Source organism: Pseudophryne corroboree, chromosome 7 (assembly GCF_028390025.1).
Source record: "Pseudophryne corroboree isolate aPseCor3 chromosome 7, aPseCor3.hap2, whole genome shotgun sequence".
Lineage (NCBI taxonomy): Eukaryota > Metazoa > Chordata > Amphibia > Anura > Myobatrachidae > Pseudophryne > Pseudophryne corroboree.
Genome location: NC_086450.1, coordinates 176,403,587 through 176,431,420, shown reverse-complemented (window position 1 = coordinate 176,431,420; position 27,834 = coordinate 176,403,587). Strand labels below are relative to the sequence as shown.

General features: G+C 48.0%; 1 protein-coding gene across 1 annotated transcript in view; it reads left to right on the top strand.

Annotated features, from left to right (window-relative positions):
- LOC134944878 (unconventional myosin-X-like) overlaps positions 1 to 27,834 on the top strand; it is a 271,284-nt gene that overhangs the window by 164,245 nt on the left and 79,205 nt on the right. The window contains exons 16-24 of the mRNA XM_063933792.1: positions 5,786 to 5,854; positions 6,181 to 6,263; positions 6,385 to 6,493; positions 7,376 to 7,456; positions 12,313 to 12,437; positions 18,672 to 18,786; positions 22,213 to 22,319; positions 26,211 to 26,501; positions 27,607 to 27,646. Coding sequence (XP_063789862.1) covers positions 5,786 to 5,854; positions 6,181 to 6,263; positions 6,385 to 6,493; positions 7,376 to 7,456; positions 12,313 to 12,437; positions 18,672 to 18,786; positions 22,213 to 22,319; positions 26,211 to 26,501; positions 27,607 to 27,646 — 1,020 coding nt within the window. The remainder of the gene's footprint in view (positions 1 to 5,785; positions 5,855 to 6,180; positions 6,264 to 6,384; positions 6,494 to 7,375; positions 7,457 to 12,312; positions 12,438 to 18,671; positions 18,787 to 22,212; positions 22,320 to 26,210; positions 26,502 to 27,606; positions 27,647 to 27,834) is intronic.

Sequence of the window (27,834 nt, the reverse complement as noted above, 5' to 3'; positions counted from 1 at the left end):
CCTGTAGAGGCACAAACCAGTCCGACTGGAGGAACTGCAACACCACGTTAAGATCCCAGGGCGCCGTAGGCGGCACAAAGGGAGGTTGGATGTACAGAACTCCCTTTAAAAAAGGGTGAACGTCGGGGAGGGCAGCCAACTGTTTCTGGAAGAAATGGACAGGGCCGAAATTTGGACCTTTATGGATCGCAACCTCAGGCCCATATCCACACCTGCTTGCAGGAAGAGGAGAAAACGTCCTAGTTGAAACGCCACCGTAGGAAACTTCTTGGACTCACACCAAGATACATATTTTTTCCAAATAACGATGGTAATGTTTAGATGTAACTCCTTTCCTAGCCTGTATCAGGGTAGGAATAACCTTGTTCGGAATGCCCTTCCGAGCTAGTATCTGGCGTTCAACCTCCATGCCATCAAACGCAGCCGCGGTAAGTCTTGATAGGCGAATGGCCCCTGCTGCAGCAGGTCCTCCCGAAGAGGAAGAGGCCTCGGCTCTTCTAGCAGTAGATCCAGAAGATCCGCGTACCAAGACCTCCTTGGCCAGTCTGGAGCAATGAGGATCGCTTGAGCCCTTGTTCTCCTTATGAGTTTTAGCACTCTTGGAATGAGTGGGAGTGGTGGAAACAGAGACTGGAAAACCCACGGAGTCACCAGGGCGTCCACCGCCACTGCTTGCAGGTCCCTCAACCTGGAACAATATCGCCGAAGCTTCTTGTTGAGACGAGAGGCCATCATGTGGATTTGAGGTACACCCCAAAGATCTGCTACCTCCGTGAACACCTCCGGATGGAGTCCCCACTCTCCTGGATGGAGATTGTGTCTGCTGAGGAAGTCCGCTTCCCAGTTGTCTACTCCCGGAATGAAGATTGCTGACAGCGCCAATGCGTGTTTTTCTGCCCAGAGGATGATTCTTGTTACCTCTGACATTGCAGCTCTGCTCTACGTTCCGCCCTGTCGGTTGATGTAAGCCACTGTCGTTACATTGTCCGACGGCACTTGAATGGCCCGATTTCTCAGAAGATGGGCCGCTTGGAGAAGACCGTTGTAGACGGCTCTTAGTTCTAGAATGTTTATAGGCAGGCTGGCTTCCAGACTTGACCACCTTCCTTGGAAGGTCTCCCCTTGAGTGACTGCGCCCCAGCCTCGGAGACTTGCATCCATGGTTAGAAGGATCCAGTCCTGAATCCCGAACCTGCGGCCCTCCAGAAGGTGAGGTAGTTGCAACCACCAGAGGAGTGAAATCGTGGCCTTTGGTGACAGACATATCCTCTGGTGCATATGTAGATGGGATCCCGACCACTTGTCCAGGAGATCCAGTTGGAAGGACCGAGCATGAAACCTCCCATACTGTAGAGCCTCGTAAGAGGCCACCATCTTTCCCAGAAGGCGAATGCACTGATGAACAGACACCTGGGCTGGCTTCAGGACATCCCGGACCATTGTTTGTATCACCAACGCTTTCCTCTGGAAGAAACACCCTCTGCACTTCCGTGTCGAGGATCATTCCCAGAAAGGACAACCTCCTGGTTGGTTCCAAATTTGATTTTGGAAGATTCAGGATCCAACCATGTTCCCTGAGCAGGTGGGTCGTGAGAAGAATGGATTGTAACGGCTTCTCCTTGGACGGTGCCTTTATCAGCAGATCGTCCAGATATGGAATTCTGTTCACCCCCTGTCTGCGGAGGAGAACCATCATTTCCGCCATCACCTTGGTGAAAACCCTCGGTGCTGTGGAGAGGCCAAATAGCAGAGCCTGAAACTGATAGTGACAGTCCAACAGTGCGAATCGGAGATAAGCCTGATGTGGCGGCCAAATAGGAATGTGGAGGTACGCATACTTGATATCCAGGGATACCAGGAATTCCACCTCTTGCAGACTTTATATCACTGCCCTTAGACTCCATTTTGAACTTGAACTCCTTCAGAAAGGGATTTAGCGATTTTAGGTTCAGAATGGGCCTGACCGAACCATCCGGTTTCGGTACCACGAAAAGGTTCGAATAGTAACCTTTGTTTTGCAGATGAAGAGGGACCGGTACAATAACATGTGCCTCCACCAACTTATGAACGGCTGCCTGCAGGACAGCCCTGTCTGCCAGCAAAGCTGGCAAGCCTGATTTGAAGAATCGGTGAGGAGGGAGTTCTTGAAATTCCAAACTGTACACCTGGGACACGATATCTTGCACCCAGGGATCCAGGCCGGACGACACCCAGACGTGACAGAAAAGCCGGAGTCTCGCTCCCACCGGTCCCACCTCCGGGGTGTGCAGCCCACCATCATGCGGATGACTTCGGCGTACCTGAAACAGGTTTCTGTTTCTGGGAACCCACCGCAGCCGGTTTCTTGGATTTGGGCTGGCCTCCCCTAAAGAAGGTGTTGGACGGTCTGGCCTTTCGTGGCTTGGCCACCCCGAAAGGGCTGTGATGCAGTTGAAGAATAGGGTTTCTTTGTAGCAGGTACAGCTGAGGGAAGAAAAGGTCACTTACCTGCCGTAGCTGTGGAGATCCACGCATCTAACGCTTCCCCAAAGAGAGCCTGACCTGTGTAGGGTAGGGTCTCCACACTTCTCCTGGATTCCGCATCGGCAGACCACTGTCGCAGCCACAGTCCTCGACGAGCTGAGACAGACATGGAAGAAATTCCTGCAGCCATGGAACCCAGGTCTTTCCTGGATTCTACCAGAAATCCTGCCGAATCCTGAATGTTACGCAAAAACAATTCAACATCCGATTTATCCATATTATCCAAATCTTCAAGTAATGTGCCTGACCACTTTACTATAGCTTTGGCAATTACTGGGACGTAATCTAGCCCCTGAAGCCGTGGACATGGATTTGAGCGTATTATCAATTTTACAATCAGCCGACTCTTTCAAGGCGGTGGATCCTGGAACAGGTAAAACCACCTTTTTTGAGAGTCTGGATACAGACGCGTCAACAATGGGCAGGTTTTCCTATTTTTTTTCTATTCTCCACAGGGAAAGGAAACGCCACCAGGACCCTTTTAGGGATCTGGAATTTTTTCTCAGGGTTTTCCCAAGCTTTTTCAAAAATAGCATTTCATTCTTTTGACGCAGGGAAGGTTAGCAAGGCTTTCTTGTTTTCAGTAAAGTAAGCCTCCTCAACCTGCACAGGTGTTGTATCCGTAATATTCAACACATCCCTAATGGCCTCTATCATCAACTGCACCCCTTTTGCAAGAGATGCTTCCCCCCTCAACACATCCCCATCAACGTCCTCAGTGTCAGAATCGGTATCCGTGTCATCTTGCATAATCTCTGCAAGAGCACTTTTTTTTTTGGAATATACAGCGGGGGACTCTGAGGTAACAGAACTGGGCCAGACTGCCATAGAGTTCTGTAAAGCCTGAGTTGCAGACTCATTCTTTGCAACCCTAGTAGAAATCTGAGAAATCATAGATTTGATAGAGGATAACCACTCAGGCTCCCTTGCTGGTATCTGTGCTAAAACAGTGCAATCCTGATTACATGGATTGGGATCATCCTGAGAGGACATATCCTCTGCAGCATATGGCACAGAGTCCCTGGACATAGCTTAATGGAGACCACAGACACTCCACACACACAGGGGAGGGCAGACAGAGTTTCACCCCCAAGAATGGCAAGAGAGACACACAGAGATTGGAGCCAACCCACACACAGCGCTTTTTAGGTAAAGGGAGACCCCCAACCAGCGCTGACTGTGCACCTTAATAGGTTGCACAGCCTGTATACAGTCTCCCCCCCCCCCCACCCCCCCCTTCTACAGCCCCCTGGTGCCGTGAGAGATAGCTAGAGTTGTTCTGGAGGGACTTGCTCTTCACTGACAGCGTTGTGCAGGCAGGAAAATGGCGCTGAACGCTGCTGGGTCCGCCCCCAAAATGGCGCTGTCTTCCTGCTCTTCATAGGATTATACTGGCCTGAGGAATTATGCTGGCAGAGATCCCGGGACCCCGACAGGCTGTGTGACAAGTGTAGGGTGTAGGCTCAGGGCGCCCCTCACAGCGCCGCACTATGTACCACTGAGCCCCTGAGCGCAGTTAGTACTGCGCTACATACTCTGTTGCCACCATCTTCACCCCCCCCGCTTGCTAGGGGGGTCGATGACTCACTCTCCACCAATCTTCTGGCTCTGTAAGGGGGTGGCGGCATGCTGCTGGGGTGAGCGATCCCCTGTGGCGGGGAACGATCGATCCCCTCAGGAGCTCAGTGTCCTGTCAGCGGAGATAGTGGCTCAGACCCCGCAGGGTGGACACTACTCCCCCCTCCCCCTTAGTCCCACGAAGCAGGGAGGCTGTTGCCAGCAGCCTCCCTGTAAAATAACAAACTAAAAAAAAACCTTTTTCTAAAAAAGCTCTGTAGAGCTCCTCTAGCTGTGACTGGCTCCTCCGGGCACATTTTCTAAACTGAGTCTGGAAGGAGCGGCATAGAGGGAGGAGCCAGCCCCCACTCTCAAACTTTTAAAGTGCTAATGGCTCCTGGTGTACCCGTCTATACCCCCATGGTACTAATGTGGACCCCAGCATCCTATAAGACGTAAGAGAAATTACAGTATATGTATGTAGACACTAATTACCTCTGTCTGTGTGTCTCATATGACTCCTATCTCATGACTCCTACAGATGTGTCCACCTGCACCAATCTTCACATCATACCAAATAGCACCATTTGGTGCATCATGGATTTTGTCACTTAGCTGCACCATTTGCCTTATTCTTATATTTGTACACAAAGGCATGGGGTATAAGGACACATCTGTATCTCCACAGGCGGGATGTGATGCTGCTGTTCGGCTGTGCAGATGATTTGCCTGGTATCAGGATGATAGATCTACACTGTCTAGTTAGACAGTCAATAGGTCGACACCATATGGTTGACATACATTAGGTCGGCAGGTATAAAATTTTATTGGTTCAAAAGGTCGACGTGACAGTTGTCGACACGTTTTTTTACATTTTATTTATTTTGTCTTTTCACTTTTTCCCAACTTTTGCTTGATTTACTATCCACATGGACTACGATTGGGAATAGTAATCTGTGGTGTGCGCAGCGGTGACAGAGAGAGCTACCTTGCCTGAAGTGTGGTTAGCATCTACATTTGTACTAATGGTGGTCACAGAACATGAAATATACAGGATGTGGCAAAAAACCCCACCAAAATACACATTGACGATTTGTACATGTCGACCTTAACCACTGTTGACCCTTTCTGCTGACCTTTTGACCCTGTCTACCTGTCTATCTAGACAGTGTAGCTCTTCTATACCACACCCGATTTGCCTTGTATGTACCCTCAATATAGCTATTTTCCTATACACCTCTATGGGGTGCTAGGAGAGAGTAGTGATGTTGCTGGCTGAGTTGCAGTGTATTGGAATGGTATATCACAACCTTCGCATTTAATTAAATTGCATCCAAGATGTCCATTACAAACTATTAATAGCATTATTTCAACATTGTCTCGGATCACCACCCCAATCATATACTGTAAGTATCATCATGTACTCAATCTGTAACATTTCAGTCTCCGATCAGAATCTCAGTCTTACAAACCTCAGCAAATACTCAGTGTGTCCGATATTAATCCTCTCACTTGATTCATACGGTACCATTTTTTTTTTTTTTTTGCAATTAAGTTTGACTATAATCTTTTCATTTTGTGACAGTTTTTGGTGCACTATTTTTTATCAGATGGTTAGTTATTGTTATTATTTTAAGTTAAGTTATATGTCCTGTGTGAATGTCCCTACATGCAATGCAATGCAGATGTTGTGTTTGTGTCCCAGAATAACCCACATTACGTGAAGCCACGAGTGACCGAGAACCAGTTTGGAATCAAGCACTATGCGGGGGAGGTGAGTGCTAATAATTTTCACAACAGATGTCCTGTACATCATGCTGATCTTCTGTGAAGTTCAAAGGGATTTTTTTTCCCACTCAGAAATATGTGGCATTCTAGCAAAATACAGTTGTTATGCAGATGGAGTTGCATTTATTGGAGTGATTGGTGCACTTTGGTACAGGATATATATTATTTTTTTTGTAATGCATTTCAATATTCAGAGAGAGATTGGTTTTGAGATTACCCACTCTGTCACCTGACCTGTGTGTCCTTCATTACAAGAAACAAAGCATTATCAGTGTTTATGCTGTGCAGTGACGCCATCTCTGTTGCTTTTAGGTCATGTATGATGTGAAAGGGTTCCTTGAGAAGAATAGGGACACATTCCGTGATGATGTTTTGAACATGTTAAGAGATAGCAGGTAACATATTTTGGACAGCTATACCGATATGTCCACTTTTACATGGATAGCCCGCAACTTTCAGTACTATCCTGATACAGAATGTAACCCGCATACCTGTCTTTGTTTCTCAATTGTTTAGGCTAGATTTTATCTACGATCTTTTTGAAAAAGTCTCCAGCAGATGCGGTGAGGAAACACTAAAGATGGGGACACAGAAGAAAAAGCCAACGGTCAGCTCCCAGTTCAGAGTAAGTGCGGTGATCAGTTTACAACTCTCATATAGGGGATCATTCCGAGTTGATCACTCGCTAGCAGTTTTTAGCAGCCGTGCAAACGCATTGTTGCCGCCCACCGTGGAGCGTATTTTCGCTTTGCAGAAGTGCGAACGCTTGTGCAGCAGAGCGCCTGCAAAATCTTTTTTGTGCAAAACAAGACCAGCCCTGTAGTTACTCTTGGTGTGCGTTGATTTTAACAATGGAGGGACGGCTTTTGACGTCACACACCCGCCCAGTGAACGCCCAGCCACGCCTGCGTTTTGCCAAACACTCCCTGAAAACTTTCTGTTGTCACCCAGAAACGCCCACTTCATGTCAATCTTCCTGCGTTCGGCCGTGCGACAGGAATGTTCGTTAGACTCTGTGCAAACCCACGATGCTCATTGTACCTGTACGACGCGCCTGCGCATTGCGGTGCATGCACAGATATGCCGATTTTTAGCTTGATCGCTGTGTTGCGAACAACGGCAGCTAGCGATCAACTCTGAATGACCCCCATAGACTGTTGCCTAAGACTTCTACAACCTTTGAGCACTTCTTTTTGTCTCTTGCTAGGTGCCTATTTAGGATAATAATGATTTTTTGTGCATCCATCTTTAATTCTTTATAAAAACACCAACCTGAACTGTTTGGTATTCACCAAGCAAATATTTGTATAAAGTTAGTTTTCATATGCATTATGGTATTAAATAAACCCCTTTCTGTTTAGATCTCTCTTTTGGATTGGATTGATCCAATGAGGTTGTAAGAAAGTATTTGTAAAGTGACAGTCCTCTAAAACGTCTATGCTGAAGTTGTAGCTGTGGCGTAAATGCAGAAAGCTTTGCCGATGATAAAATGTCTGTTTCTTTGTAGGAATCCCTCCACTCTCTCATGGCAATGCTTAGCACTTCAAACCCCTTCTTCATCCGTTGCATTAAGCCCAACAACGAGAAGGTGAGTACTGTCTGGTCAGTCTGACGTCTTCTCTTACTCTTCATGTCTCCATTTGGGAGACCAGCAGGCATAGGAGAAACTGTGTCAAAGTGAAGGTGTTCATTTAATTTTAGGACAACCATATATGTTTGGACATCTCTTCCTCCTATGTCAGGGGTGGGGAACCTCCGGCCCGCGGGCCGTATAAGGCCCGCGAAGCCGTTTGCTCCGACCCACCTGATTCTCCCAGTGAGACACGCCGCCGCTCAGTCCGGCGGCAGCGTGTCTCAGCTGTCAGTGTCAGGACAGGGAGGAGAGCGCGGCGGCGGCGTGTAGAACTTGAAACCAGCCGCCGGTTCGTGAGCCAATCAGAGCTTGCGGACCGGCAGCCAATCAGGAGCCGCGGCTGCCGGTCCGCGAGCTCTGATTGGCTATCGAACCGGCGGCTGGTTTCAAGTCCTACACGCCGCCGCCCAACATAGCCGCGCTCTCCTCCGTGTCCCGCCGAAAGGAGCGGTAAGTAGCACGGAAGGGGGGGGGGGGGGGGGCACTGTGGGGGCATCTGTATACCTGGCACTGTGGGGGGCATCTGTATACCTGGCACTGTGGGGGGCATCTTTATACCTGGCACTGTGGGGGGCATCTTTATACCTGGCACTGTGGGGGCATCTGTATACCTGGCACTGTGGGGGCATTTGTATACCTGGCACTGTGGGGGCATCTGTATACCTGGCACTGTGGGGGGCATTTGTATGTCTGGCACTGTGGGGGGCATCTGTATACCTGGCACTGTGAGGGGCCTTTGTATACCTGGCACTGTGGGGGCATCTGTAAACCTGGCACTGTGGGGTCATCTGTATACCTGGCACTGTGAGGGCATCTGTATACCTGGCACTGTGGGGGGCATCTGTATACCTGGCACTGTGGGGGGCATCTGTATACCTGGCACTGTGGGGGGCATCTGTATACCTGGCACTGTGGGGGGCATCTGTATACCTGGCACTGTGGGGTCATCTGTATACCTGGCACTGTGGGGACATCTGTATACCTGGCACTGTGAGGGGCATTTGTATACCTGGCACTGTGAGGGGCATTTGTATACCTGGCACTGTGGGGGGGCATCTGTATACCTGGCACTGTGGGGGGGCATCTGTATACCTGGCACTGTGGGGGGGCATCTGTATACCTGGCACTGTGGGGGGGCATCTCTATACCTGGCACTGTGGGGGGGCATCTCTATACCTGGCACTGTGGGGGGGCATCTCTATACCTGGCACTGTGGGGGGGCATCTCTATACCTGGCACTGTGGGGGGGCATCTGTATACCTGGCACTGTGGGGACATCTGTATACCTGGCACTGTGAGGGGCATTTGTATACTTGGCACTGTGGGGGCATTTGCATACCTGGCACTGTGAGGGGCATTTGTATACCTGGCACTGTGGGGGCAATTGTGGATCTGGCACTGCACTATTGGGGGCATATGTGTATCACGTCCCATTTTAACTGGCCACACCCATTTTTTGGCGCGCGCGCGTACCTCTATGGGGCAGACCTGCTGGGGGGCAGGGTAATTTTTTCAGTTGAGAATTTTTGTATGGCCCCCAAAGGATTTTATAAATATCCAAATGGCCCTCGGTAGAAAAAAGGTTCCCCACCCCTGCTCTATGTAATGTTTGGGATGGGGAATCCCTTACCTGAAGCCAGGAGCCCACTTGTGCCGTATGCACCGTTCAGTGTTGAATCCATCCCCCTTACATATCACTGAAATGGGTAGCAATGCTACTTTGGGGAAAGCAGCAGTGGTCATAATTGAGTCATCTTTAATAGGATACGGTTTAGTCGTGCAGTTTCTGAATATTGCTTCTCTATACTGGGTGATACCAAGGAAAGGGGGAAGGGAGATAACAGCCAACGATTACTGGATTTCCTGACCGGAAATTTCAATAGAAATGATGGCATAGGACAATCCACATCAGTGTAGTACAGGGGTGGGGAACCTCCGGCCCGTCGGGCCGTATAAGGCCCGCGAAGCCGTTTGCTCCAGCCCACCTGCTTCTCCGGCGGCAGCGTGTCTCAGCTGTCAGTGTCCGGACAGGCAGGAGAGCGCGGCGGCGGCGTGTAGAACTTGAAACCAGCCGCCGGTTCGTGAGCCAATCAGAGATCGCGGACCGGCAGCCAATCAGGAGCCGCGGCTGCCGGTCCGCAAGCTCTGATTGGCTCTCGAACCGGCGGCTGGTTTCAAGTCCTACACGCCGCCGCCCAACATAGCCGCGCTCTCCTCCGTGTCCCGCCGAAAGGAGCGGTAAGTAGCACGGAAGGGGGGGGGGGGGCACTGTGGGGGCATCTGTATACCTTGCACTGTCGGGGGCATTTGTATACCTGGCACTGTGGGGGGCATCTGTATACCTGGCACTGTGGGGGGCATCTGTATACCTGGCACTGTGGGGGGCATCTGTATACCTGGCACTGTGGGGGCATCTGTATAACTGGCACTGTGGGGACATCTGTATACCTGTATACCTGGCACTGTGAGGGGCATTTGTATACCTGGCACTGTGGGGGGGGCATCTGTATACCTGGCACTGTGGGGACATCTGTATACCTGGCACTGTGAGGGGCATTTATACACCTGACACTGTGAGGGGCATTTGTATACTTGGCACTGTGGGGGCATTTGTATACCTGTCACTGTGAGGGGCATTTGTATACCTGGCACTGTGGGGGCAATTGTGGATCTTGCACTGCACTATTGGGGGCATATGTGTATCACGTCCCATTTTAACTGGCCACACCCATTTTTTGGCGCGCACACACAGTACCTCTATGGGGCAGACCTGCTGGGGGGCAGGGTAATTTTTTAAGTTGAGATTTTTTGTATTGTCCCCGAAGGATTTTATAAATATCCAAATGGCCCTCGGTAGAAAAAATGTTCCCCACCCCTGGTGTAGTATAATGAGCACCTATGAAGGTGTATATGTATTCAAATAGATAGGTGGATGTGTACACGGAGCGTAAAACAGACAATATTGACAACAAAAGAAAAAGAGAAAACTCTTGTTTTTGGGGCACTCAGCCTATGTACAGATAAGGATATAACCTTTATTAAATATGCATTAAAATGGAATCAACTTCCAAAAGCTAAAAAAAATAAAATAACGAAAGATCATAATGTGTATACTGAAAACACTTGGTGAACATATAGGGGTCTATTCAATTGAAGTCGTAATCGCCGTCAATTTGGAAAGACGGCAATTTCCGACTTTTTTTGGTCGAATCAGGATTCAACCTATTCAATGGAGCTGCTATTTTTACAACTTGTTGGAAAACATGTGGATTGGCGGATTAGCCATGAATCCACGTGTTTTGTCGAACTAGCGGCCAATTCCGACAGGTTTTAGGCCTCTTTTCAACAATGCTGATCCAACTTCAAAAAAATGAACCCTGCACACAGTGGTCCCAGCACATATAATTATAGATACGAGTGAGGTATCCCTCATTGTATTATGATCAGTACAGGTTGAGTATCCCTTATCCAAAATGCTTGGGACCAGAGGTATTTTGGATATGGGATTTTTCCGTATTTTGGAATAATCGCATACCATAATGAGATGATATGGTGATGGGACCCAAGTCTAAGCACAGAATGCATTTATGTTACATATACACCTTATACACACAGCCAGAAGGTCATTTTAGCCAATATTTTTTATAACTTTGTGCATTAAACAAAGTGTGTGTACATTCACACAATTCATTTATGTTTCATATACACCTTATACACACAGCCTGAAGGTCATTTAATACAATATTTTTAATAACTTTGTGTATTAAACAAAGTTTGTGTACATTGAGCCATCAGAAAACAAAGGTTTCACTATCTCACTCTTACTCAAAAAAGTCAGTATTTCGGAATATTCCGTATTTCGGAATATTTGGATATGGGATACTCAACCTGTATCTGGTAAAATGTCTATAGAAAGATGTCACAAACAATATAGAAAAATATATCCTCCCAAAAGTGGGTGATGTGATATGAGTTGAATTCACAGAAATACTGAAGTCACATCTATACATCACAAGCGTCAGGATATATGACATTGTTATCTTTGTATGGAATGTTGTCTTTATTCAGTTTGGAAAAATTTCCATCATTGTTAACACCAAAATGCAAATTTCAACTCCAAAACTTAATTACATAATACAATCAAGGCAATAATAGGGTTATATAAGTAACAGGTACACCATAGTACAAGGGAAGCAGAAAACCAATCAGGTAATATGATTGAAGCAGGCAGCTGCTATTCTGTCATGTGTAATTGATAAAGTGAAGCGTACCTGAAAAATCCACCTGTAGTCGAAAAGAAAGTAGAGTTTCTGCTGTTAGCTGTCTAACCCCATAGCTGACCCTGATGTATACCTCACAAGGTTCGTTCCCAGGGTGACACCTAATGAGAGAACCCTGCAAACTGAGGTGAGCGCTTCGCATATACAGCCATTGGGTGTAATAAGGAAGACAGTGGTGGCAGGTGAACTGGTGCTGATGTAAGTGCTATGCCCTGTTACATATGCATTGCAGGGACATATAGAGCTGCCAGAGCACACTGTTTTTCAAGCCGCCTAGTAGAGAGCGGGGTACCTGGGTAACCTGCATGCACTGAAGATCATTGGTATCTGTAGACTGCCATAGGTAATGGAAGAGGGGAAGATGGTACCCATTTGTGCACAACGGGACCTCGGATGTCCACGGGGTTTCATCAGTCGGTTTTCTCTGTGGACATATACTCAGATGCTTCTGTGTTTTTATTTTAGTTCTTGTGTCACTTTTATATTGTGCCTATTCCTACTCTTATACCGTAATGTTTTTTCTCCTGTCAGCTGCCAAGCAAGTTCAGCCCAGGCATTGTCTTGAATCAGTTGAGATATTCTGGAATGCTTGAGACAGTGAAGATCCGTAGAGCTGGATATCCTGTCCGCAGACAGTACCAGGATTTCATGAGCAGGTGAGTACTTTTTCTTCAGAGATTTTCTACTTTTCTCAGTCATATGAAAAGGACTGGCACTGTACCTCTGTGTGTTTCATAGCTTAAGAAAGTTTTTTTTTATTCCTCATCTTTCAACTGATATTAAGATAATATGCAAATTGTCTTCTGCTCTCCAGTGCAAAAATAAGGATATTTTAAAGTTGTTTCCAACCTATCTACTTGTGAGCTAGAGCTTCTAGCCAACATGTATTCTCCCATTTTAAAAAGATAGTAGTGTGAGCTTGCACATCCAATACTCTAACCTATTTATTACAGCAGGTCTTGGCAGCCAGCCAGGACTGTGGTTAATTGTTTTTCTCTAACGTCCTAGTGGATGCTGGGGACTCCGTAAGGACCATGGGGATAGACGGGCTCCGCAGGAGACATGGGCACTTTAAGAAAGAATTTAGGTTCTGGTGTACACTGGCTCCTCCCTCTATGCCCCTCCTCCAGACCTCAGTTTGATACTGTGCCCAGACGAGCTGGGTGCTTTTCAGTGAGCTCTCCTGAGTTTGGTGAGAGAAAGTATTTTGTTAGGTTTTTTATTTTCAGGGAGCTCTACTGGCAACAGACTCCCTGCATCGTGGGACTGAGGGGAGAGAAGCAGCCCTACTGTCTGAAGCTAGGTCCTGCTTCAGGGCACTGGACACCATTAGCTCCAGAGGGATCGTACGCAGGATCTCACCCTCGCCGTCCGATCCCAGAGCCGCGCCGCCGTCCCCCTCTCAGAGCCGGAAGACAGAAGCCGGGTGAGTATGAGAAGCAAAGAAGACTTCACAGGCGGCAGAAGACTCCGTTCTTCACTGAGGTAACGCACAGCACTGCAGCTGTGCGCCATTGCTCCCACACACCTCACATACTCCGGTCACTGTAAGGGTGCAGGGCTCAGGGGGGGGGGGGGGGGCGCCCTGGGCAGCATTTGGGACCTCATTTGGCACAAGTTAAACATATAAACAGCTGGGCACTGTATATATGTATGAGCCCCCGCCAAAAAATTGCATATTTAAGCAGGACAGAAGCCCGCCGCCGAGGGGGCGGAGCTTCTTCCTCAGCACTCACCAGCGCCATTTTTTCTCCACAGCTCCGCTGAGAGGAAGCTCCCCAGGCTCTCCCCTGCAGATACACGGTAGAAGAGGGTAAAAAGAGAGGGGGGGGGGGGGCACATAATTAGGCGCAAAAAACAATATATAAACAGCTGCTACTGGGTTAACATTAAGTTACTGTGTTATTACTGGGTTTATAGCGCTGGGGTGTGTGCTGGCATACTCTCTCTGTCTCTCCTAAAGGGCCTTGTGGGGGAACTGTCTTCAAAAAGGGCATTCCCTGTGTGTGTGGTGTGTCGGTACGCTTGTGTCGACATGTCTGATGAGGAAGGCTATGTGGAAGCAGAGCGGGAGCAAGTGAATGTGGTGTCTCCGCCGACGGCGCCGACACCTGATTGGATGGATATGTGGAAGGTTTTAAATGATAATGTTAATTCCTTGCATAAAAGGTTAGAAAAAGCTGAAGCCTCAGGACAGTCAGGGTCCCAACCCGTGCCTCATCCTATGTCGCAGAGGCCGTCAGGGTCTCAGAAGCGCCCACTATCCCAAATTGTTGACACAGATACCGACATGGATTCTGACTCCAGTGTCGATTACGATGATGCAAAGTTACAGCCAAAATTGGCTAAATCCATCGGTTATATGATTATAGCAATTAAGGATGTGTTGCACATCACAGAGGAAATCCCAGTCCCTGACATGATATGTATGGGGAAAAGAAGCCGGAGGTAACCTTTCCCCCCTCACACGAGCTAAATGAGTTATGTGAAAAGGCTTGGGAATCTCCAGATAAAAAACTGCAGATTTCCAAAAGGATTCTTATGGCGTATCCTTTCCCGCCAACGGACAGGTTAAGCTGGGAATCCTCCCCTAAGGTGGACAAAGCTTTAACACGCTTATCCAAGAGGGTAGCCCTGCCGTCACAGGATACGGCTACCCTCAAAGATGCTGCGGATCGCAAGCAGGAGGTTACCCTGAAGTCCATTTATACACATTCAGGTACCTTACTGAGGCCGGCGATCGCGTCGGCCTGGGTGTGTAGTGCTGTAGCAGCATGGACGGATACCGTGTCTGAGGAAATTGATACCTTAGACAAGGATACTATATTGTTAACCTTGGGGCATATTAAAGACGCTGTCCTGTATATGAGAGATGCTCAAAGAGACATTAGTCTACTAGGTTCTAGAATAAATGCTATGTCAATTTCTGCCAGAAGGGTCCTGTGGACTCGGCAATGGACAGGTGATGCCGACTCAAAAAGGCATATGGAGGTTTTACCTTACAAGGGTGAGGAATTGTTTGGGGAGGGTCTCTCGGACCTGGTCTCCACAGCTACTGCTGGAAAGTCAAATTTTTTGCCATATGTTTCCTCACAGCCTAAGAGAGCACCGTATTATCAAATGCAGTCCTTTAGATCACAGAGAAACAAGAAAGTCTGAGGTGCGTCGTTTCTTGCCAGAGGCAGGGGCAGAGGAAAGAAGCTGCACAATACAGCTAGTTCCCAGGAACAGAAGTCCTCCCCGGCCTCTACAAAATCCACCGCATGACGCTGGGGCTCCACAAGCGTAGCTAGGCCCGGTGGGGGCACGGCTTCGAAATTTCAGCCACAAGTGGGTTCACTCCCAGTTGGATCCCTGGGCAATAGAGATTGTGTCTCAGGGATACAAGCTGGAATTCGAGGAGATGCCCCCTCACGATACCTCAAATCGGCCCTGCCAGCTTCCCCCCACGAGAGGGAAATAGTGTTAACTGCAGTTCCCCTCCTTCAACAAGGAAGGGGTTATTATTCGACCATGTTTGTAGTCCCGAAACCGGACGGTTCGGTCAGACCCATATTGAATTTAAAATCCCTGAACATATACCTGAAAAGGTTCAAGATGGAATCGCTGAGAGCGGTCATCGCAAGCCTGGAAGGGGGGGATTTTATGGTGTCTCTGGACATAAAGGATGCATACCTTCATGTCCCCATTTATCCACCTCAATCCTGTACCACAAATCTGAGGTACGCCTGATGTCATTACCAATTTCAGACGTTGCCGTTTGGTCTCTCCGCGGCACCGAGAATATTTACCAAGGTAATGGCGGAAATGATGGTACTCCTGCGAAAGCAAGGAGTCACAATTATCCCATACTTGGACGATCTCCTCATAAAAGCGAGATCGAGAGACCAGTTGCTGATCAGCGTAGCACTTTCTCTGGAAGTGTTTCGGCAACACGGCTGGATTCTAAATATTCCAAAGTCGCAGTTCGTTCCTACGACTCGTCTGCCTTTCCTGGGCATGATTCTAGACACAGACCAGAAAAGGGTTTATCTCCCGTTAGAGAGAGCTCAGGAACTCATGACACTGGTCAGGAACCTATTAAAACCAAAACAGGTGTCAGTGCATCACTGCACTCGTGTCCTGGGAAAGATGGTGGCATCATACAAGGCCATTCCCTTCGGCAGGTTCCATGCGAGGACTTTTCAATGGGACTTACTGGACAAGTGGTCCGGATCACATCTTCAGATGCATTGGTTAATCACCCTATCCCCCAGGGCCAGGGTGTCACTCCTGTGGTGGCTACAGAGCGCTCCCCTTCTCAAGGGCCGCAGATTCGGCATTCAGGACTGGGTCCTGGTGACCACGGACGCAAGCCTCCGAGGTTGGGGTGCAGTTACACAGGGAAGAAATTTCCAAGGTCTGTGGTCAAGTCAAGAGACTTGCCTTCACATCAACATCCTGGAACTAAGGGCCATATACAACGCCCTACGTCAAGCGGAGACCCTGCTTCGCGACCATCCGGTTCTGATTCAGTCAGACAACATCACCGCAGTGGCTCATGTAAACCGCCAAGGCGGCACAAGGAGCAGAGTGGTGATGGCGGAAGCCACCAAGATTCTTCGCTGGGCGGAGAATCACGTAAGCGCACTGTCAGCAGTGTTCATCCCGGGAGTGGACAACTGGGAAGCAGACTTTCTCAACAGACACGACCTCCACCCGGGAGAGTGGGGACTTCATCAGGAAGTCTTCGCACAGATTACAAGTCGGTGGGAACTGCCACAGGTGGACATGATGGCATCCCGCCTCAACAAAAAGCTACAGCGGTATTGCGCCAGGTCAAGAGACCCTCAGGCGATAGCTGTAGACGCCCTGGTGACACCATGGGTGTTCCAATCGGTCTATGTATTTCCTCCTCTTCCTCTCATACCCAAAGTGCTGAGGATAATAAGAAAAAGAGGAGTGAGAACAATACTCATTGTTCCAGATTGGCCACGAAGGACTTGGTATCCAGATCTGCAAGAAATGCTCACAGAGGACCCGTGGCCTCTTCCTCTAAGACAGGACTTGTTGCAACAGGGGCCCTGTCTGTTCCAAGACTTACCGCGGCTGCGTTTGACGGCATGGCGGTTGAACGCCGGATCCTAGCAGAGAAAGGCATTCCGGATGAGGTCATTATTACGCTGATAAAGGCTAGGAAGGACGTGACAGCTCAACATTATCACCGTATATGGCGAAAATATGTTGCTTGGTGTGAGGCCAGCAATGCTCCTATGGAGGAATTCCAGCTGGGCCGTTTCCTTCACTTCCTACAGTCCGGAGTGAATTTGGGCCTAAACTTGGGTTCCATTAAGGTCCAGATTTCGGCCCTATCCATTTTCTTTCAAAAAGAGTTGGCTTCTTTACCTGAAGTTCAGACGTTTGTAAAGGGAGTGCTGCATATTCAGCCCCCTTTTGTGCCTCCAGTGGCACCTTGGGATCTTAACGTGGTGTTGAGTTTCCTGAAATCCCACTGGTTTGAACCACTCAAAACGGTGGAGTTGAAATATCTCACGTGGAAGGTGGTCATGCTATTAGCCTTGGCTTCGGCTAGGCGTGTGTCAGAGTTGGCGGCTTTGTCACATAAAAGCCCCTATCTGGTTTTCCATGCGGATAGAGCAGAATTGTGGACCCGTCCACAATTTCTGCCAAAAGTGGTTTCATCCTTTCATATAAACCAACCTATTGTGGTGTCTGTGGCTACTACTGACTTGGAGGATTCCGAGTTACTTGATGTGGTCAGGGCTTTGAAGGTTTATGTAGCCAGAACGGCTAGGGTCAGGAAAACAGAGTCTTTGTTTATCCTGTATGCTTCCAACAAGCTTGGTGCTCCTGCTTCAAAGCAAACTATTGCTCGCTGGATCTGTAACACGATTCAGCAGGCTCATTCTGCGGCTGGATTGCCGCTGCCAAAATCAGTTAAGGCCCATTCCACTAGGAAGGTGGGCTCTTCTTGGGCGGCTGCCCGAGGGGTCTCGGCATTACAGCTTTGCTGAGCGGCTACTTGGTCAGGTTCAAACACTTTTGCAAAGTTCTGCAAGTTTGATACCCTGGCTGAGGAGGACCTTGTGTTTGCTCAATCGGTGCTGCAGAGTCATCCGCACTCTCCCACCCGTTTGGGAGCTTTGGTATAATCCCCATGGTCCTTACGGAGTCCCCAGCATCCACTAGGACGTTAGAGAAAATAAGATTTTACTTACCGGTAAATCTATTTCTCGTAGTCCGTAGCGGATGCTGGGCGCCCGTCCCAAGTGCGGACTTCTTCTGCAATACTTGTATATAGTTATTGCTTCAATAAGGGTTAAGTTATGGTTGCATCAGGGTTGGACCTGATGCTCTGTTATTTGTCATACTGTTAACTATTTGTTATCACATGTTATACGGTGTGATTGGTGTGGCTGGTATGAATCTTGCCCTGGATTACCAAAATCCTTTCCTTGTACTGTCAGCTCTTCTGGGCACAGTTTCTCTAACTGAGGTCTGGAGGAGGGGCATAGAGGGAGGAGCCAGTGCACACCAGAACCTAAATTCTTTCTTAAAGTGCCCATGTCTCCTGCGGAGCCCGTCTGTCCCCATGGTCCTTACGGAGTCCCCAGCATCCACTACGGACTACGAGAAATAGATTTACCGGTAAGTAAAATCTTATTTTTACTTTGCTGAAAAATCTTTGTCGCATTTTGCTAAACAGTCTACCTCTTAATGCTATATCAAAGCTGAATTTTTTTTTATATGCTGTTATAAAGCACAAAAAATGTTACAACTTATTTGATAGCCTCCCTGTTTCCCCATTTTTGTTGTTGGTTTTTTTTGTAGTGCAGCTTATGTTACATGAATGTCAGGAGCCTCACTATGCACTGACTCTGTGGTTGCAGGTATAAGATGCTTCTGAATAACCTAAAATGTACAGATGATGTTCGGGGGAGATGTGCCGCTTTTCTGTTGACTTTCGATGGGTCAAAAAAAGAGTGGCAGCTCGGGAAAACAAAGGTATGGAGATAAGTTTAGCTATATGACAAGATGGTACTCTGTTGCCTATTCAGGTCTTTGGTCATGAGGATTTGAGTGTTTCCAACTTAGAGGTGCGCTGAAGATACGAAGTATACTTATTAATTGAGGCTGGAAAAGACTTTAAAGAACCACTTTTAAATTTACTACAGCTACGACAGTCCTAATTAGTTCCAATTAAGGAGAGTCTTGTAAGGGACTTCGAAATGGGATGCGTCTGGCATTCCTGCGGTCGGGATGCCAGCGGTCACATGTGTGTGATGTTAGCTGATAAGTGTGTAACAGGACTAGTTAAGCTGAGGCTCTGCCGCTGAGTATGCTGGAACGTTTAGTTCCCCGGCTGAAAAGCCATCGGTTGCCTCAATTATTTGGTATTAGATCTACAATTAGCAGCTTAATTAATATATGTGTAACTATTTTGGATACATGCAACTGCATACGGACTTTATTCATTACGACCAGATGGGGTTTATTGTGAAGCAAAAATCTGGAGAATGAATCCCGCTCAGCTAGCTGCCTGGAAGTTGTCTGAATAGAATGATTCATTTAATTTTTTTGTCTTTTTATTGATGGTGGATTTTCTTCTGATGAAATGTCATATTAAATATTCTGTTATGAAATAAGTATTGTTTCTGCACGAAAAGACAGTCGTTATGTTATAAGTGGAAAACCACTGTGACTGATTTGTTTGCCCTCCACCAGCCGATAAGTCACCCTGTGGTATGAGGCAGTGGGTGGGGGAGAAGCAGGGGGCTGTGTGGGTCACAAGCAGGGTGATATCACTTGGAGATGTGTGACTAAGGGAGCAGAGAGGCATCACATGGAGCTTGTCCTGCTGTAGTTGGGTGGCACAAGTTGGGAGCTTGTGGATGAATGCCAGGCCTAGCTAATTACACAGAGTTATTGTGGATGGGATCAGAAGCCTGTTGCCTCTAGTATGTCGCACAGAAAGGCCTCTTTGTTCTGCTGAAGGTCACAAGCAGCACCCAGTGTCTTTTGTATGTTCGTTCTTATGCCTTCAATGAGATTCACTCTTTTAACAGTGGAGAAGTGTTATTGCAGTTAATGTTGATCTTAACCCTCATTGTGCAGTCCCCACCATTTGTGGATATCTAGTTTATTCTCTCTGTGTAAGCAGTGCTCTTGTGGTGTTATCACTATATTGCTGGAACTGCCTCCAGGACTCTAATCCTGCAGTCTGTCTCTGCCAGGGGAGCGCCCTTGCTGCTCGTCGCCTGTCCCTGCAGGGGAGCTCCTTTGCTGCTTGCCACCTGTCCCTGCCAGGGGAGCTCCCTCTCTGCTCACAATCTGTCCCTGCTAGAGGCGCTCCCTTGCTGCTCGCTGTCTGGCCCTGTCAGGGGAACTCCCTTGCTGCTCGCTGTCTGTCCCTGCCAGGGGAGCTCCATTGCTGCTTGCTTTATGTCCCTTCCAGGTGAGCTCCCTTGCTGCTTGCTGTCTGTCCCTGCCAGGAGAGCTCCCTTGCTGTTCGCTGTCTGTCCCTGTCAGGGGAACTCCCTTGCTGTTCGCGGACTGTCCCTGCCAGGGGAGCTCCATTGCTGCTTACTTTATGTCCCTTCCAGGTGAGATTCCTCTTTGCTCGCAATCAGTCCCTGCCAGGGGAGCTCCCTTGCTGCTTGCTGTCTGTCCCTGCCAGGAGATCTCCATGGCTGTTTGCAGTCCCTAACTGGGAACCTCCCTTGCTACGTGTTGTCTTGGTTAGCTTTTTTGCTGCCTATTGCCTCTCCTGGAGTAGCTCACATGGGATGTAGTTAGTATACCGACGCCGGCATCCCGACCACCACACATCTCGACAGTTGGCATGCCAACTAACAGGGACTATTCCCATACAGTGGGAATAGAACCTGTGGCGAGCGCAGTGAGGCACCGAGCCCGCAAGGGGCTTTGTTGCGTTCGCCCCCCTGCCGGCACACTGACGGCCGGGATCCCAATCCTCTGTATCGCAATCCCAACCCGCTCACACTTTTATTCTTTTGAATTTGGCTGGCTATGTTTGCTGTCAATGTTGGCAAGATCATTGACAACATTGGAAATCCCTTGCACGGTGGCAATGAAGTCTTCTCACTTGTAGTTGTGTGTCCCTTCACTAGCCTGCCTAACCCTACTTGTACTATCAATGTAGTAACAAGGTACACTTGTATTAGGATTAGATCTTATTTTCAATCAGAAGTTAATAAATGAATAAAAAATGATTGGATTTTGACATGACAAGAAGTGAAACCTTTTCAATGCATAATTTAAGTTGTTGGATCATAACTCTTTATCTGTACACTTGCAACATACCTACTCACGCACAACTCATCAGCTTACATCTGATTTTTTTTGTATGAGAATTTAGTGTGGAAGGCTTGGATATGTACTGAACTGCTTTACTAGTTCATCTGACAATTTCTGGAGCTGATCTACTAACTTTCCTGCATTTATTACACTGCTCCTGTAGTTTTACTACATTGGTCGTCTAAGGGTTCCTGCACTGCTATTCACTAACCCACCAAAGCCCCCATTTGTGCTATTTTTGCACTGCTTCGCTAGAGTCCCCCCTTACTGCTGAGTTCCATAGACCATGTAGAGTGCATGCTCGCACCCACTGCCAGCCAGCTCACTTACTCAGCTCCATGTGCTCTTTCTCCCGTCGATTGTTTGTGAACGGAAGGAACAACTTCTGGAAGGAAGCCGGGAAAGCAAGGAGGGGGGAGATTCTTTGTCATATTTTTTTAAACAAATAAAACAGCTGCAATGACTTGTACAGTAAAGAGCAACAAGAAATGCTACTACAAGGGTAATGACAGTGTCGCTGGACAGTGAAACTACTTGTGTATGTATGCAACTTATTTTCTGCAGCCCAATAATTCATGTATATTGCAGAGTTCTTAGTCTATATTTAGTGTCTATTAGATTTTGGATATCCAGTGCTCTGACATAACCGTTGCTTACCCCACCATCACAGTGTATATGTTTCTTCTTATTCATGACACACCTTTGTGCCTATGTTTGTATATGGATTTCCATACTAACCCATCCTGGTATTCTGTCTGTCTTTTCTTTCCCATCCTGTATACATTCCTCAGTCCCTCGTGTCCCTCCCATCCTGTGTGTCTTATATTTGTACACTACTGTGCATTTCCTTCTGACCTTTGTATAGCCCAGTGCTTGATGTGATCGTGCTGACCAGCTCCCGTACTGTAGCTCTCCCCCTCCTCTGCTCAGTCCCCTCCCAATGTACTGCTTCCAGCTGCTCCTGGTGCTAAAGTGAGAGAGGCAACAGTAGCTGCATGCACTTGGCACTCGCTGTGGAGTCGCACAGACTTCCCAAACATACACTAGTTGTGATATCTACCTGTCCTATGGATCCCATCACCTCAATGAGAGGCTATCTGTCTTCACCTGCAGGTGTTCCTCAAAGAGGCTCTGGAGCAGCGGTTGGAGAAGAGTCGGGAACAGGAACTGAGGAGGGCTGCCTTGGTGATCCGAGCTCACATCCAAGGGTACATTGCAAGGTAAGGCTTGGCTGCAGTGGCCCTGTCCAAGGAGCGCAGCCAGCAAACCATACTAACCAGGAATTAAATTGATTTTTGAATGACCTGACAGGTGTTCACAGTGAGGCACTGATTCATTAGTAGGCATGGCTCTGCTTATAGCTTTGTAAAACTAATCAGACTGACCATGGGCAAGAAAACAACAATGTACCTTTGTTAGGAGCAGATTTATATTGCTACAGTATATATAAAAAGACAGATTTTGGACTGAAGAGTTTTTGAATGCCAGATGAAGTAAATGATGTACAGTACTTTAAGAAGTTGTGGAAAGATGTTGTTAGGCACTGTACTGGGATTAGAACAGGACTTTCCTCTAGAAGTATTTCTATTTTTAGCTTGTCCTGTTATTTGGGGTTTCCAGGACAGGATGTGGGACTAGATAATGCCTTATATGCAAGATGCAGAAGTCAGAATGGTGCAGTAATTGTATGAAGCACTGACAGTGGCTCATTTAGTGCTGCTGGGAGTCAGGAGTGTGTGCTGATGCTAGGGAACTGGAATTTAGAGCACAATAGCTTCAGGAGACAGTGCTGTGACTAGGCATTTTAGTGCTGTGTGCAAGAAACGACATTGGCGCCCCCCCCCAATGTAAGACAGGGGCAGTGCGCGCCGCAGGCGCGCAAAAAATATATAGGGGCGTGGCTTTATGGGGAAGGGGCGTGGCCACAAAATAATAGCAATTCATACTACGGTGCACAGTAGTCTCCATTATTCAAATTACGCTGCACAGTAGCGCCACTACACCAGGTAGAGACCCTTTTATACATTACAGCAGACAGCGTCCCCCTTTTTACACATTACAGCAGATAGTCCCCCTTTTTACACATTACGGCAGACAGCGTCCCCCTTTTTACACATTGCAGCAGCCAGCGTCCCCCTTTTTACACATTGCAGCAGCCAGTCCCCCTTTTTACACATTGTGGCAGCCAGTCCCCCTTTTTACACATTGTGGCAGCCAGTCCCCCTTTTTACACATTGCGGCAGCCAGTCCCCCTTTTTACACATTGCGGCAGCCAGGCCCCCTTTTTACATATTCCGGCAGATGGTGTACCCCTTTTTACACATTGCGGCAGCCGGTCCTCCTTTTTACACATTACGGCAGCCAGTTCCCCTTTTTACACATTGCGGCAGCCAGTCCCCCTTTTTACACATTGCGGCAGCCAGTCCCCCTTTTTACACATTGCGGCAGCCGGTCCTCCTTTTTACACATTACGGCAGCCAGTTCCCCTTTTTACACATTGCGGCAGCCAGGCCCCCTTTTTACACATTGCGGCAGCCAGTCCCCCTTTTTACACATTGCGGCAGCCAGTCCCCCTTTTTACACATTGCGGCAGCCAGGCCCCCTTTTTACATATTCCGGCAGATGGTGTACCCCTTTTTACACATTGCGGCAGCCGGTCCTCCTTTTTACACATTGCGGCAGCCAGTCCCCCTTTTTACACATTGCGGCAGCCAGTCCCCCTTTTTACACATTGCGGCAGCCGGTCCCCCTTTTTACACATTGCGGCAGCCGGTCCTCCTTTTTACACATTACGGCAGCCAGTTCCCCTTTTTACACATTGCGGCAGCCAGGCCCCCTATTTATACATTGCGGCAGCCAGGCCCCCTTTTTACACATTGCGGCAGCCAGTCCCCCTTTTTACACATTGCGGCAGCCAGTCACCCTTTTTACACATTGCGGCAGCCAGTCCCCCTTTTTACACATTGCGGCAGCCAGTCCCCCTTTTTACACATTACGGCAGACGGCGTCCCCCTTTTTACACATTACGGCAGATGGTGTCCCCCTTTATACACATTGCAGCAGCCAGCGTCCCCCTTTTTACACATTGCGGCAGACAGCATCCCCCTTTTTACACATTACGGCAGATGGTGTCCCCCTTTATACACATTGCAGCAGCCAGCGTCCCCCTTTTTACACATTGCGGCAGCCAGTCCCCCTTTTTACACATTGCGGCAGCCAGGCCCCCTTTTTACATATTCCGGCAGATGGTGTACCCCTTTTTACACATTACGGCAGATGGTGTCCCCCTTTTTACACATTACGGCAGATGGTGTCCCCCTTTATACACATTGCAGCAGCCAGCGTCCCCCTTTTTACACATTGCGGCAGCCAGCGTCCCCCTTTTTACACATTATGGCAGATGCTGTCCGAGAGAGAGAGAGAGATACTTACCATCTCCCCGCTGACAGGCTCCTCGTGCAGCTTCCTCTGTGCAGGCAGGTGAGGAGGAGGGAGGGGGACTGGAGCCGCAGCAGCGCTATGTAATTGGTAGTAAGTGCCGCTGCAGCAGTCCCCTCTTCTTCCGTATTGGCTGCCTGGCGCTGCTGTGGATGCTGGGATGGAGGAACCACAACCCAGCATCCACAGCAGCGCCAGGCAGCCAATACGGAAGGAGAGGGGGCTGCTGCAGCGGCGCTTACTACCAATGAAATAGCGCTGCTGCGGCTCCAGTCCCCCTCCCTCCTCCTCCTTCTCACCTGCCCGACGCTGCTCTCTTCTCCCTCCACAGCGCGGCGGCGCACAGCACAGAACAGGCGGCATGTAATGAGTCAATTTGACTCATTACATGCCGCTGGCCGTGCGCCCTCAGGGCAACTGCGCTGTGTGCCAAGCCCACTTGGCACACACGCAGTTACGGCCCTGCTGTATGGAATAAAGAGTATACACTCAATGATGCTCTTGAACTGGGGAGTTACACTTTACAGTGCTGGAATGCTGCAGAGAATCATGGCTGTTGTACAGGGATCTTTAATCTGCAGTACTGCAGAGAATCTTGATTGCACAGTTATACGGAGAGATCCAGTATGCAGTGCTGCGGAGAATCATGATAGCGCAGTTACACGGGAGCTTCAATATGCAGGTCTGCGGAGATTCATGGTTGCTTTATTATACAGGGAAGCTTCAGTATACAGTGCTGCACAGAATCATTCCTGGGTGTGCAGTTATACCGGGATATCCAGTATGCAGTACTGCAGAGAATCATGGGTATAGAGTTACACAGGGGAGCTTCAGTGTATAGTGCTGCAGAGAATCATTCATGGGTGTGTAGTTATATCGGGAGATCCAGTATGCGGAACTGCAGAGAATCATTCATGGGTGTGTAGTTATATCGGGATATCCAGTATGCAGTACTGCAGAGAATCATGGGTATAGAGTTACACAGGGGAGCTTCAGTATTTAGTGCTGCAGAGAATCATTCATGGGTGTGTAGTTATATCGGGAGATCCAGTATGCAGAACTGCGGAGAATCATGGGTGTGCAGTTATACAAAGGGGCTTCAGTATGCAGGGCTGCAGAATCTCCGGGGTGTGAAGTTACTGTTGAGTGAGGAGCGAGGGAGCTTTAGAATGCAGCACTGGAAAGAATCACGAGTGTACAGTGATCATATGAAGTAGTTGACCTGTGAATTACAATAGCGTTATGACGTGGGTGCAGTACTCCACGGATACAGAAGTATGTAGTAATACTGTACAGCTACATCTTTAGAGTACTCGTACAATGCTGCAAGGAATCAAAAGTGAACTGTGAAGCAGCGGAACTGGAGTAAACAGTTAAGTGCTGAACCAGAAGTGGGCAGTGACACAGATTGCTCTGCTTATTGAAAGGTATTATAAATACCAGGTATATAATATTGTTTCAGAATTGTTTTGCGTTACTTAACACTGCATTATCTATTTCCTTGTGCGGCCTTAGGACATGTCTTATTTGCATCAAATCAAGTTTTTGTTTTTTTGTATAGACTTTGTTTGTAGTATCCAAATATTGGAAATAAGAGCCCTTCTTTATGAGTGGAATTAAACAGAAAGTTACCATTCTCTAACTTGCTTACCTTAATATTTTCTTCCTTGCAGAAAGTCTTATAAGCGTGTACGTCTCTCCATCATCACGATTCAGAAGAATTACCGGGCTCATTTTTGGAGAACTGCATTTGTCCGTCTCCAGCACTCCGCTGTACAGTTTCAGAAGCACTGGCGTGGGAAGACGGCCAGACGCCTCTATCAGCAAATGCTGGAGGAAGAGAGGAGGCGGTGGGAAGAGGAAGAAAGAAAGCGGGAAGAGGAGGAAGAAAGACGGAGGCAGGAGCTGGAAGAGCAGCGGAAAATGGAGGAAGAGAGAAAAAGAAGAGAAGAGGAAGAGAGAAGGTAGACGAAGTTGGTTTACATTTGCAGGATCATAAACCCAAATTAGTGTTCCAGCTGCGGTACCAACAGTGTACTGCTTATCATTGGATAATCCAGCATAGATCTAGACTTTAAAGCCCCCTTCCCAAATCTATTTTATTCTCTTACTTGATCCCTCCCTACAGTATGTCTAGGCAGTGTTTGGGTCCCAGTATTTATGCGGTGATCCCTAATTGTGCAATAGGCCACAGCAGGACCGCTTCAGGTTGTGCATCCTCCTCACAAACAACTGTTGGAAGAAAACCTCAGCGGCGGGATCCAGAGGACTGTGACAATATATTATTTAGTGGGTCAACACAAAATCATCTAAAACTTGCTATGGATATTTTCTGTGCCAAGTAAAAATTGTGTAAAGAACATTATACTATTCTATAGTTACAATTTTAAATGCATTTTAAATATAGTTAGCATACTTGAGAGCACATTTAAGGCTTTGGATGGTCTAGGTGACAAATTGAGAGGACATTTCTTATAAGAATACACAAACTCTGTATTTATTTGCAGCACTTATGTTTTAAGAGACTGTACTGTGTTACCTGAGATCCACATTCGGATCCCGATTCAGGTTGGATTACAATACGTGATCCAACCGCAAAAATTGCTAAAAGGATGTTGTCACTTGCGCAGGGCCCGTCCTGCACATACGCCCGCATTTTCTGCACCCACAGAAAATGCGAACGCCTGTGCCTGTCAGTCAGACAGAGGTGTTCGCTTGTGGGGGGGGTGGCGCCGTCAACATGGGGCTTGGTTGCGGTAGCAGCGTGGTGCCGCATGCAGCCGCCGTGATCAAAAAGATGGCGGTGGGCCTCCTACAGGCGCAGCCAGGCTGTGCCGGCAGGAGGCTATCCCCATTTTTTGCGATCAAGCAGAAATTGCAGTGCGATCACGATTTCTTCTTGATCAAGGTGGAGGGGAGGGGGGGGGGGGGGGGAGGGAGAGGAGGCAGCCAGCAGCCAGCATGCGATCAGAAGGAGTGCAAATTCTGCTACTTAGCAGAATTTGCAGTCCTTACTGAAATGGGTCCTCAGTTTGCCGAATCTGCTAATCGGTTATTTCTCTCGTTTAGGGAACAGGAAAGGTTGGAGGCTGAGCTCCGGGCTGCACAGGTCAGTTCTGTTCATTCACTATTACTAATTTTTAACTTTTAATCCAATCCTTCTTGGCTCACCCTGTGTCATTATGTGCTAATGTCCATTTACCACATGTATAGGTAAATAACCCCCATTTTGCTTTTAGGAATAGTTCCCATAAAAAAAGACTGACCTTTTGCATAATTGTAGGTCAAAGCAGATAC